We start from the raw sequence: 13,825 nt of genomic DNA, 5'->3' as shown, positions 1-13,825 counted from the left end.
TTAAAAAAACAGCAGTCGTTAACACTAGGCCACGGTCCGCGGCGTACTGTATTACTCCGCCAGCCAGTCACAAAATTAAACTAAATCATCTTTTTAATGTTTGACTTTATTAAACAAACCAAATGTCAAAATTCTAAAGCTTATAAGTTTTTTTCTCCTGATTAGCTTCTTGTTAAGGTGACAAGAGAAGTTTCAAAAACGGATTACGTTTTTATCGTGGAGGAATATTGTGCGCCGGTTCTGAATGTGGGCGGAGCTTCACTGCAGACTTTTAAGTTGTATCTGACTATAGTGAGGACGATGGCGCAAGTGTGGACGAGTGTTCTAGTGACAAATACATTAATTTTCGTTTTGGAATGTGCCCACAGGCGCTCCCGCGCGTTGCAGCCGATAGCAGCTGGCGATAAGCGCGTTCTAATTAAAGGTCAAGCGTAAACAACCTGTCTTTTTTTTTCAGAAATGTGATGTGGGGGGTTGACTTACAATCGTGTAAATACGCACATTCGGCGAGAGCCAGAATGTCCCTCCATTTTCTTCTTTTCATTTCTATCTCCGCGATTAGTACCGTGAAAAATTTTTGTCTTCATCGACTCTACACACAATGGCATTCCTCCATGTAATGCCCCTTTTCTTTCTCCGCCTGTTCTCCCAGTCTTGGCTTGGCATGCCTTGACTTGGCGCCAATCTGCTTGGGCACCAAGGCAAGCCAAGCCAACTTCAATGCCCTTCAGTCACACTACTCAGGGTAGTTCAACATAACATGCAGCTCTCTCTCCATGAAACTCGTTCAAGTCAATGCGAGCCTTTTAACACTTGTTCACGAGGTAGAACTGAGAGTTAAACACACAGTTTGAATGAAGTGTCTGAGTTAACGAGGGTCAACTGAAATCCTTTTTTTTTTTATTAGCGCTTCAACATTTAAGTTTTACGAGATCATTTATGGCGAACTATCGTGTCAGAACCACTTGAAGAACCCTAGGTGAAAATGTACCCCTATATGTACACAATGAGGCCAAACCAACCAGTATTTACTTAGAATCCCCCTTCCATAATTTCAGGAAAGATTGACAAAGTCCAGTTCACTTCCAAATTTTATTCCATTGCACGCTACATTGCAAGCTACACCACTTTATACCCCTGGCAAGAAACTGGCTTCTCACAGCACAAGGACATGGGCGCACTACAAGATTCTGTGCACTCGCCATACAACAAGGAACAAGGGAAATATGCACTGAATTGAGTAGCACCCAAAAGGACAACAAAGTAAACTCTACGTATAAAAACTGCACGTGTAACATCACAACATGCAGGGCATTTGCAGGCGACATGCACAAATTATCATTTGCCATCTATGTACACCACAACAGATAATGGATGGTAAAAGTTGAGTGCCCGGTTTTGTCACTTATGACTGGCTATGTGCAGCAGTCAAAACGATTGTGGACAGTTCTTTCACCATGTAACCTCATACTCTTTTTCAGTACGGCGCGTATATTTTGAAACCTACAATCCATTAAAAGATTCAAAGATTGACCCAACACTGAAAGACCTGCATACGTTTAATGAAAAAAAAAAAATAGAAACACGTGACTAGGGCAAAAACAAGCACCCAAAGAGAAACGGAAAATATTGATAGTGTAGTTAGACCTGTGGGGTGCAACTTAAAAATGAAACTTATAAAAAGAGCTATTAGATCTGATAAAGTTGAGGCAATAATGCATGTTTGTCGCTAACAGATCAACACAATTCTACTGCCAGGAATATTAAAAAAACAAAACATTCTAGCATTAGCAACAAAATCTGCTTGGACCATGCTATAATCATAGATGCCGATAGTGCAATGCCCTCAAGCTTTCTTGTGCATCGCATTAACTGCCAAAGCCCAGCAATTCCCAAAATGCCTGCACAATTAACACAGGGAGTGAAACACTCAATGATCTGCAAGACCAGCATTTTGCTCTAGTATGTACGCTTTCATTCCACACATTTCCTTATTTTCCTCTTAGTCATCGTTAAAAATTACACTAATCTGATTTCCCTCAATTTCTCCACCAAAGCACATCCTCTGAAAGGTGTTTGTAATAAACCGCAAGATGTAGCTGGCCCTATTGTTTCCTATTTATCCGACACGTGGCGCATTGCCATGTTGTGCTTGAGATGCCATGAAATCCTCAGTTAAGACCATGTAGTGGGTGCACTTACAAACAACAGATGAAAAGAAACGAGAAGAAGAAGCTGCAAACACAGCAAAATATACACAAGCTGTCTGGATTTCTGCAACAAGAATGGGCCATTTCGGATGGCACATGTCGTCCGGGCACTACGGAAGTTTTCAAGTAGCAGTGATGGCAACCCAACCATCTGCAACGACTTCCGCATGCCACTGCATTCAGGTGCTGTGGTGTGGGTAGGGAGGGGGCGCATAGACAGGCACGAACGCCGGCATTTTGGTCGCCGTCTCGTAGTCTGGTGGCAGGAGAGCCTGCAGTTCAAAGAAAAGCGCGAATTGTGAGCGCAGAGCATGGTCAATGGGGTGCCAGTTCTGGGTTTGCAAGCATTAGAGCCGAAACCTGCATGACAGAGGACCAACAATGGGAGTAGGGTGGATTTGCAGGCTGCTACCTATCTTCAAATGACAAAAACTGAAGAGAGTATACTGGTCTGTATGTGCCTGAACCTATGGAGGTGCCTTGGTTGTGCACAGTTGTTCTTTCTTCAATTTTAAGGGAATGAATAAACTGAAAGCGGCCCGCTTTGACCGCCCCCTCACTGATGCAAACTGAAGGGTACAGGTGGACTTCGCTTTTTTAGCAATGTACTTGCGAAATGTGGACCCCCCCCCCCATTCCTCTAACAGAAAACTTGTCAAAGGTGACAACGATGCAGCAGAAGCCAGAATAGCGGGGGATTGAAATAGAATTTAAAAAAAAGTAGAAATAATGCTTACAAAGGTGGTTTGGTGTACCTTCAACAGGAGAAAGAAAACCAACACAACTGCAGTCACACTACCAACAACATGCACATTCCATTTGTTACATGCTTCAATGATGAATGTGTCTATGAAACAAAGTTTGCCTATTTTGAAACAAAAATGTGCGTGGTCACTGCACACGCGCAAAAAAGCAGATAAGCTAGGCAGCAAAACTGTAATATAAACTAACCCAAAGCTCCACTTTGCTCATATATGCGTCGCACACTGTATAAATTCAAAATGTTCATACACTGAGCTGGCTTAATGAACCAGCTTTACATAACGCCATTAGCAAAATGCCATATAAAATTCAAGGTAGGGTGCGGCATCTAAAAATGCTACTCCACTTATCCAGGGTCAAGCAGGTCCCCTGCGCTATTTATACTCAGCATGCATGTGCCATTCTGCCTTGTCAACAGAGAGAATGGGATCTACCAGGTTACAGCTACCCATAAGCAGTTTGCACATGACAGTAAAAAGCAGCAAAGCAAACAAACAAATAAGCCTACCTGGCCATACGGCAACACCTGAAAGCAAAAAAAAAAAAAATTCCACCACACTGAGTCACAAAATTCGCTCACTCATTCCTGCACATGTTGCTATACATATCCTATGTAACGTGACAACAACAGGAAATTTATATTACAAAGGGCCCAGAGACACTGCTGACGACTCTTTTCCAGTGTTTTATCTCAATCACTCCTGCACCCTGGCGAGTCTCTTGCAGGAACCACTGAAGAATGTAAGTATATGCTAGCTCTCTTACATAAGCCACTTCTTTTCACACAGGGGGAGAAAGACTACGCTCACACACAGAATTTAAATCACCTCAAAGACTGCGAACACCCAACTTTTTGTTGCATGCTTTTTCTTTACAGCTGTAAGCATTTATAAGCATGCCTGTATGCATGTGCGGGCTTTACACTGGACACATGCTGTCGAGCTCTACCTTCCAGCATGCTAAAAATGCCAAGACGGCAGGAAAAGCCCTGCAAACAAAAGCATGAACAAAAAATAGCACAAAAAGGAGTGTTTCAGGGACCCCTTTAATGCACTGCCCACTGCAATGCAGAGCAGAAACAAAACAGCGACAGTGGACATGAATACTGGCTGCAAACTACTCCTCAGCAAAAGCCCATAAAAGTGACCTTGATGCTGCCACAAGTATGAGCAAGTGCTCCAGTGCTTGAACAACGAAATGCCACAACTAACAAATGGCAACACACATATTCTGAATGAGAGTGCACATACCTCAGAGTCTGACTCGACATCAGCAAGGCTTGCCTCTTGCCGCATTCGCAGGTATTTGTAGCAGGACCAGACAATTCCCATCACATAGGCCTGAACAAGAAAGGATCATATGTTAGGCTAGCAAGCTGTTTTAGGCTAGAAAACCATGCGGCATGCTATGAAGACGTCTTGTGCATTACATATGTGTTGCATCTTAGAACAATTTCTTTCACTATGCAATGTCTGCGAGGCTCGGGCTGTTGGGCCATGCTCCTGATGTGCGTTAATAGTCTGGCATTAAAGGAAAATCCTTAGGCATAAAGCATATAGGAGGTGGCCACCCACAGGCTTTCGTGGAGCATTCTGGAGCACATAAAATCTCTTTCCTGACATGAAAGTCACAAAAAGAAGCATTTGAGTGGTCGTGAGATATTTCGTGGCTTGCTGAGCTTCTTACAAAACTATAAAGCATTAACCCATACATGGCTTGTGTCCTATAAAGGTTCAGAGTGTTAAATCTTGCACCCACTAGCATAGGATTAAGAGGCTTCAAACTTTTCCTGTGCAAGCGGTACGTTGTGTGTGTTCAGTTTTGTACATTGTGCATTAATAAAAAGCCAGTCTTCTTTGGTAGCAGGGAGCAGATCCGAGAGAACACACTGTGATTCTACAAAAAAGAAACAACTAATTTCTGAGCAGCGTCATACGACAACGACCGCGCGCCTGATGAGAAATTCAATTTTAAATTCAATGTCAAATGATTCAAGCTTTACCACATGTAATGAATAGCACATTTGCCTATAATATCCAATGACGACATAAAAGTTGGTGTTGAGAAAAAAATTTCCATCAATAAAAGGACGATTCTGAATTCCGAAGTAAAATGAACATTATATATAAAAAAATATTTAAATTTTTTCATCTTCTGGAAGCCTTGCATAATGGTGAACATGGTGAAGCTGCGCGGTAGTGCTACTGCAGGAGTTCTACGAGAAGCAGAGCAATAATAGTAGCAGATACAACACGGCCAGGTACATTTAAGCACCACTAGATGGCACTAGTCCTACTAAGCTGCGAACTAAAAATTCTTTCGTTTAGAGCTCTGTTGTCATTTGATCAGACCTGCACGTTTCCTGTCACGAAGTATTTGTAGACGAAGAGGACCCAGCTAGCTGAAAATGTTCTCATGCGTTATACAAAAAGCAAATGCACAACACCAACTATTAGGTAAGAAAAGAAGATTGAACAACCCGCCAAGATGCTGTAGTGCATTAGCATCCATACTGAGACATTGAAAAAGCAGCCATTTCCTATAAGACACCTGATGCCTATGAGCAAGTGAGTTTGGGAGCAAACGGACCATGGCCACGTTAAACCAGAGTGCTAATCTTTCTAATCCACTACCGAGCAAATTTAAGCACATATAAAAATTCATGAATTTTCCATGCACTACAGTGCAAGTTTTCTGGAAAAACCTATCTATATATGTATAGCAGAGGCTCCAAACATAGCACATTTTAGTTCTTTTGTGGTCATAACGTATGGGCAAAAATATATATATTTTTCCAACTTATTTTCTACCCAAAAATAATTTTCATGCAAGAGGCAATTGAACAGTTCTTCTACACTTCACAGTGAGGCATCATGAATTTTAAACAAATAGTGCATGCCTTTTTTACACTTTGCATACTGAAGTTTAACACAAATAATGTCTAGGTTTAAAACGCACTCAAGCGTTGCGGACGCAGCTGGACGTACAAAAATTTGAATCACACCACTTCCGCAGTAGAACAAGGATGGCATCAATGAGAGCTAGAGTTGCCTCTTCATAAACGGAGAGGAGCTAAATGCACAACTGCATGTACTCAGCCTGTCAAACTATAGTCTGAGCAAAGATTACTTCAGAGAGACGGCATATTTTTGGAAAAGCATCAATGAAAAGAGATCATCCTGGCCAGAGCTATAGGACATATTTTCTACCTTGTCTTGTCTGGTAGCTACTGGTTACTGCAAGGATATAGTAGTAGCCAAGCATGGCTGGCCCCAGCCTAGTAGAAAACGTCCCATGTTCTAAACGAATACAGTAATAGAAGGGACAGTTGGACAGACTACCGAATAGTCACTGGAGGTGTATTTGATCTGCAAGCAGCAGAACGTAAGCCTTAGCAACTGTCACACGTGCTTGAACAGACGAAGTCATATTGTTGGAAAAGACTTGAAAGAAGTTTTTCATATTGGCTTTCTTGATTGGTTTATTTTTGACAGCAACGTGCGCTATCCACTGGTTGTCCCTGTGGATCCTTTGCCTTGTTGTTCTTCTATTTGTTACGTGTTTCTTTTATATGAGCATGTATCTCCTGCAATAACTTCTTAGCTGTCAGTCAGCACTAGTTCCATGCCACACTTCTACTGGTCTGTAGCTCTTTTGCATTGCTGGTTCATCACAATTCCAAACCAATGCTGTTAAGTGATTGATGACGCTAGTCGGGAGACACAGTTGCTCCAGTGACTAGCGATTTGTAGACAGAACCCAAGTATACTGTGATACTGCTATCTGCGCATGCACCTCGAGACGAACAGCTCTTTCCGGAACAGCACCATTTCCCCGAAGCAAAGCCCAGTGGCTGACCTTAAGCATCATGCAGGCGACAAAGCCAATCATGACCACGGTGCAAAGCCACTGGGGGTCAAGGCGCAGCAGCTCCTTCTGCAGAGGCAGGTCCCGCGACGAGGCCACCAGTCGCCGGACGTCTGGCATGTAGGAGAAGTAGCCCACCACCGTCAGGGCCGACAGGACAAAGTCGAACACTTGCAGGCAGAAGAAGGGCATCAGGTACGTTGGCTGGCCCTGCACAGGTGGCAGCACAAGTCAGTGAGGAGGGGCATCGGCTGCAAGCGGGCGCTCCCAAGGGGCGTGCACCCTTTTCACACGGAAATGCTCCTCAACCACTGAACTAGCACTCAACAATACCCTCGAGCATCATAAATTCCTTCGGATATCAAATTCAATGGAACACACACACACACACACACACACACACACACACACACACACACACACACACACACACACACACACACACACACACACACACACACACACACACACACACACACACACACACACACACACACACACACACACACACACACACACACACACACACACACACACACACACACACACACACACACACACACACACACACACACACACACACACACACACACACACACACACACACACACACACACACACACACACACACACACACACACACACACACACACACACACACACACACACACACACACACACACACACACACACACACACACACACACACACACACACACACACACACACACACACACACACACACACACACACACACACACACACACACACACACACACACACACACACACACACACACACACACACACACACACACACACACACACACACACACACACACACACACACACACACACACACACACACACACACACACACACACACACACACACACACACACACACACACACACACACACACACACACACACACACACACACACGCACACACACACACACACAAAAAAACATGCCAGTTTTTCTCCTCGAGTTGCAAGAGCCTACAAGCCTGTATGTGCTCAGAACAGAGATTTCCATCTACTGCAACGGGACGCACAAATGTTACACTGTCAGATAGAGTGCTTACACTGAGAAGTTGATGTTTAGCATGCAAGGCCTTTATTTGCTAGCATGCCTGTAGGTTAAGGAACAGCACACATCCTGGAAATAGCTCGACACAACCCGCTCAACATCCCATGGTAATCAGTAAAATGGTTAAATCGGTAATCACTAAACACGCCTGTGCAAAAATTCAACCACCACCGACTTGGACGGCCACTGGTCAATAATTGTCAAAAAGCCATGGAACCCCAGAAACCTCCTCAAACTTTTCTTCCAACATAGAAGTGAAAGTTAGTTTTTCAAAAAAAGAAAATGAAACACAATAGAGCCAGCACAGTTTTTACGGTGTTCGGCTGGTTCAAACAGCACGTGATTACAGCTGATGCAAAAGCTGCCAATGATGAGTGATCAGCTAAGAACGACTTTAGAGACTTGCATTGAAAGACACATGTACCAGCCAATTTGCCAACACCTTAGCTGAAAATTATCGCACCATTTTCAGTTTTATTGCAGTTCCCCTTCTTAAAATTTTGGCATCTCAAAGTGCACACGTGGCCAAACCATCAGCTACGGATCCCACCTCTTTTCCTAACAAACGCTACTTGCCCGTGCAGAGCATTCCTGTCTCCACTCCTCCTGTCCCGGTTGCTTCCTCGTTAACTTATAATTCTTACTTATAATTCTTTTTGCCATTGAAGTGCTGTGTGAACAGCTTACCCATATAGTTCCATACAGCAGCAACAGGGTGACGACTCCTGTGCAGACGGTTATGGCCAGGGCCACATGGAGGTCCTCTGCAAAGTGAGCAGAGGGTACGTCAGCCTGGTACATACCGTGTTTAAGAAAAAAATTATGGTGGTTAATCACACTTGGCCAAAGGGCAGATGTAAGCGTGGAATGCTTAGTGACGTTGGGCACTAGGCAAGGTATGTGAAAACAACATCTGTTGCACGCTCTAAAGCACAACCATATTATGTGGCATGTGTGTTGTGCAGGCTGGCTGGTTTGACATATCCATTCGGAATCACCTACAAATGAGAATTTGGTGCCGATTCTTGCAAAAGAGAGATTAGAAGTTTTGCACCAAAGTTAACTTTGATTTTTTTTAGGCTTGCTCCTAGAGGACTCGCTATGTTTCTTGCAAGCATTTAGTGCTACAAATCTGCACACTAAAGCCAATGTATGAATAAGCGGTGGTTGAGAACAGAACAAATTGAATGACCTTTCTGCAATGTGTTGCCCATACTTCGAAACCTATGAGCTCATTTTCTGAACATTTGTTCAGTGTAGTAATGATCAGAAACACACAGAAGTAAAATAAAAACTAAACTCTTGCAACTGTTCCAACATTTCTGAGACAGCAGGCTACAACATACAGCATTTTTGCAGTGCACCAAATTAAAGAACCTAGAGCTCAATACCTCATCTCTCCTGTCCAAATGCAGACATTTTGTCTAATGCTGTTACTGAACTATAATTGCTAGCACTGTAATGAAATGTGTCTCTAAACATAACAAATGTATTCACATGGCTACAAACCTAAAAGCCCACTATTTCCTTTCAAGATAAGTAAAGAAACTACAGCTCATTATAAAAACAAATTTAAGGAGGGTTAGTGTTCCAGAAACATGGAAGAGTAGCTTACAATTTAACTTGACAACCTTTACATGATCAAGCTATAACTTGAGCCAAGAGGCACACCACAAAGTGACCCAGATCAATTTCAACCACCCCGGATTAATCTACCATCAACTCTCAACACTCCTGCACTCCACCTTGCCATGCGCACACACAACCTTCCATGCCATGCGCACACACAACCTTCCATAATTCACACTTTTCCAATGAATGAGCCAGGCCTTGAGGTCGTCGATCAACCTGCACTTAGTCACACGTACATATTAAGTCACCCGAAAGTGGCCACACTGCACACCATCTTTGCAGAATCTTTACTGAGCTCAACCCCACCTCAAATGAAATCCCTGAATGAAATCAATTGAGAGACGCCAAAGTGGAGGCGCAATGCTCATACAAAAAAGTGTGCAGCAGCTGGCTAATGTAACACCAAGGTTGCACCTTTAAATGTCCAGATAGGGCACCAATTCACAGGTCAGTAAGAGCAAGGGTGTCGCATAAGCAGGGCCCAGCACTCACCGTCACGGATACTTGCCAGCTTTGGGTCATTGGCCATGTCCGACAGTTCGTGGTTGTAGACGGTCGGGCGAAAGCGGGTGATGAAACTGCCCGACAGCTGAGTGGTCGCTGAACCGCCATTTCCGTACAGTTTCTCAAACAGCTCTGGCCGCAGCATCATGCTGACCAGGATGGCCAGGGCAAGGACATGGAGGATCTAGACCAGACAAGACAAACTGTGTGAGAGTGGATAAAGAGAACACTGCAGCAGCGGTTATGAGAGGTTCCATCCTATTGGTGCAAAGTGTGCATCGCTTAATTTTTACCTGATGCTACTGCAGGCAGAAACCTTGAGGTTTCCAGCAAAGTGACCAGAACTTGCTACTAATGCAGTGGGCTGAAAATAATAGCTTTAAAGAACGCCACTCCTTCAAGATAGCATGACACTGGAATGAACAATGCACCCTTGCATTTTCTTGGGTGCAGCGTGGCCCTCCAGTGAGCTTCTTGCAAAGTCAACTTATTCGAACTGACAAGAGATGGCAATGGCATATGTGTTTTTAGCAGGCTCTTTAAAAATCTAAGCTGTCCCACGGCTTCATAGCACCACTCCATATTCATGCTGCACAGCAGGAATACAGGACATGACCCACCAGTGACCCACGACGCAGTAAACATGTTATGTTAAAGCTACATTCTTCGTTCCAATATTATGCTTGACCAACTGGCCCCTCAGTCTATATTGTAAAATAGCCTGACCTTAGGCTATAAGCTGCACGCACGCATGGACACAAAGAGTGCCCGCAATAACTTTTGAAGAGGCAACAGTGGAACGGAATGGACCCAATGCTTCCTTATTTTAATTAAGGCGGCAATGATTTCCTTGAGTAGTTCTCCTATCTCCCCAAAGAAAGCTTGAACTACGGACTGCATAATACGACCTTGAAAGAATCTACATTTCTGTCTATTCATATTCAGCTGCACTGCTTAATGTGAATTCTCACCCTAAAAGAGCCAGGAAAGTGCTCCAATTAGTTAGAAACAACCAAATTACTAGTTAAAGATACATACTGATGTTATATGAAACCAATATTTCACATCATTATATCAATGTGTATATGATTAAGTGATCACTTGCTTTCAATAGGTTTTCTTCACTGTAAGGTATGCAGCATAAAAATGCCCAATCACAACTCAAAGAAAGGTCCTTTTCAGATTTGAAGTCACTTAATTCTAATTAGCAGTATGCACACTCATTGTTGAAATGTCTGAAATAAATCAACAACAATAATGACAGCTTAAAGATGGCATGCTGTGCTTATATACATAGGTATACTAAAGTAGCAATTAACATTTTATATGGTCCACATTGCTTCCTGTACCAAATGTTACACAAACTTTATGTCAGTAGCTGAGAAACCTGCAAACATTACAACAGCTTTCATGTTACAGTTGAATTACAGGAGACTGCTTAACCATACAATCGTATAAAAATTCCCAGCTGATGATAAAATTGTAATTCACAGAAATGAAGTGCCTGATAACCAAAGATGATGAGTGAAGAGCTTGTGATCATAACAATAGGGAACTGAACACATAAGCCTGTATGTTTTTAATACCGTATATTAATTTCTGTATGGTGTTAGTGGTCTCTGTCTCAAGACGCATCCTTTGTCGATAGCTGTGCAATGGAAGTTTACAACTCTGTTCCTGCAAGACTAATACGATATTCCACACTGAACTTTTCCAAAGTTAGCACACTCATATACGGTGCCAACTTACTGTTGACTGCTTTTGTGTTGTTCGTGTTATATAGTACTTTTAAACATAAGCTTGCAAGCCAGCGCAGTTTTGGTGCATGTGCAAAGCAGGGGCACAAAACAAGTTGCAAGAAAACTACTTGAGTACATTTCATGAGTAAATATTGAATAAATGAACTAGAATCAAGTGTCAACTGTACAAGTTAATTCAAATGACTGTCATTTAAATTAACTTGTACAGTTGGCACTTGATTCAAACTTCAAGCTATGGCATTATTAAAGTAACATATACATATAGTAACATATACAAATGCATGCACAAGCACGTCGTGATAGTGTTTATTAAGCACATTATGCAACAACCACCATTTACTAACACTCATTTATTAACACGATCTATCCTGGGAAACATTTTTCATAGAATGTGCCACTGATATCACAACACGTAGCAAAGCAACCCAATGGCTGCTTGTTTGTTACCGTTATGTGTTACAAATGTTCAGATATACGTTAATCATCACCTGCTCCGAGCATAGACCATTCTGCACTGCATGGATTTATTTTTAAAAAAATGAGCAAAGAAGTCAGAACAGACTAACAACTATCATGCGAGGATAATGTTACTGCGAGGGTATGTACACAACAGCAAGTTATCCAAGCGACTCTGTATGGTGAAGACTCAGCAGGATAGAAGTGTGATCGATGTTATGTCTCCATTGCTCTACAAAAAAAAAAAAAAGGGAAAAACGCGAGGAAACTCCGCACGCGCCTGTGACATTCGAGAAAACCAGCTGGCATTTCTCAACGCGGGAGGGAGCACCGTCCCGCAAGTGTTTTGAGACGATTGACTTTCTCTCCGCTACATATGCACGTTACCTCAAGAACATCGAAACGCGTGTGTGCTGTGCGATGTCAGCGCACGTTAAATATCCCCAGGTGGTCGAAATTATTCCGGAGCCCTCAACTACGGCAGCTCTTTCTTCTTTCACTCCCTCCTTTACCCCTTCCCTTATGGCGCGGTTCAGGTGTCCGCCGATATACGAGACAGATACTGCGCCATTTCCTCCCCCCCCCCCCCAAAAAAAAAACAACAACAAACAATTATAATTATTGTGCCGCCCACACAAAAGAAGCCGCCTCTACACTTGATGCCGAGGCGCTCGGGAATCAGTCACAACTATCGATCACCGCTGCCAATCGTTGCTAGCTCTTTTATTTCCCAGTCCCCCCACCCCATCACCTGGCAAGATGGCAAACCCCTTGCTGTAGTTGTAGTCGACAGCCAAGCAACAGCGAAATGCCAGCATGACGCAGACACCTAAATCGCACTCACCAAATGCCAGATGCCCAGAATGACCGTGCCCGTGCGAACATGACAGCAGAAACAGCAGCGAAATGCGCTGTGGTTGGCGAGGTGGTCGCTCTTCCTGCGCATGTTGGCGGTCTACGCAGTCACGGTCACGACGCTGTTTCGGCAGGCCCGGGGAGGCAACGGTGGACGACTTCACGCACAATTCAGCAAACACGACGCTGATCACAGGCTCGCCGCCGTCGACTCGTAAATTTTAAGCCTAAGTTGTTGTCGCCCGGTAGTTGTTTCCGCGCTGGAGAGGTGTGACGTCGGTGGAGCGCCGCCGTTGGCTGACTCGCTCTCGGGATCGGCCGTCAGGGTGACGGGAAGGAGATTCCAACGCGTTACTGATACGCGCAGCAGCTGCTGCCGCGGTCCCCGCTATGCACGCAGCGACGCGCACACAAGACCAACGCTGGCAGCGCAGCCGGCGCGGAAGGCGAAACTGCCAGGCGAAACCACGGCGGCGCCCGCGGGGATCACGGGCCCATGCTTAGCGTGCTTAGCGCATGCGCCGCATTTTTTTTTTCTCGCGCTTTCCTCCCCGTTGCGCCGCTACTACTGGGACGTCGCCCGGCTTGTGAAGAGGGAAGCTCGTCGTTGCGAGGTCGCACCTCCTCAAAACTTCACCGAAATTTTAACGTCCGCGCAAAGGTTTAGGTCCGTGGTGCTTGCGCAAAT

General features: G+C 44.1%; 1 protein-coding gene across 2 annotated transcripts; it reads right to left on the bottom strand.

The window, feature by feature from the left end:
* Positions 1–1,078: 1,078 nt before the first annotated feature.
* On the bottom strand, positions 1,079–13,639 carry LOC144107623 (lysosomal-associated transmembrane protein 4A). 2 transcript variants are annotated; one of them, XM_077640724.1, is made up of 7 exons: positions 13,127–13,639; positions 10,055–10,250; positions 8,618–8,694; positions 6,831–7,049; positions 4,223–4,312; positions 3,481–3,498; positions 1,079–2,482 (listed from the first exon to the last, which is right to left on the bottom strand). In XM_077640724.1, exons 1-7 carry the CDS (start codon positions 13,226–13,228, stop codon positions 2,390–2,392), a joined length of 795 nt encoding a protein of 264 aa, XP_077496850.1. In that variant the 5' UTR covers positions 13,229–13,639; the 3' UTR covers positions 1,079–2,389. The 2 variants fall into 2 exon arrangements, with proteins under 2 accessions (XP_077496850.1, XP_077496851.1); XM_077640725.1 differs by lacking the exon at positions 3,481–3,498.
* Positions 13,640–13,825: the final 186 nt, after the last annotated feature.

Source organism: Amblyomma americanum, chromosome 10 (genome assembly GCF_052857255.1).
Source record: "Amblyomma americanum isolate KBUSLIRL-KWMA chromosome 10, ASM5285725v1, whole genome shotgun sequence".
Classification (NCBI taxonomy): Eukaryota; Metazoa; Arthropoda; class Arachnida; order Ixodida; family Ixodidae; genus Amblyomma; species Amblyomma americanum.
This window is presented reverse-complemented; position numbering and strand designations above follow the sequence as displayed.

What these genes read in the sequence shown, in the direction of transcription:
- LOC144107623 (XM_077640724.1), bottom strand. Translation starts at nt 13,228, where the DNA reads ATGCGCAGGAAGAGCGACCACCTCGCCAACCACAGCGCATTTCGCTGC. An exon ending in TTCTGGGCATCTGGCATTTG is followed by an intron (nt 10,251 to 13,126) that starts GTGAGTGCGATT and finishes TGTCTGGTCTAG; the next exon opens with ATCCTCCATGTCCTTGCCCT. An exon ending in TGCTGTATGGAACTATATGG is followed by an intron (nt 7,050 to 8,617) that starts GTAAGCTGTTCA and finishes CCACCTGTGCAG; the next exon opens with GGCCAGCCAACGTACCTGAT.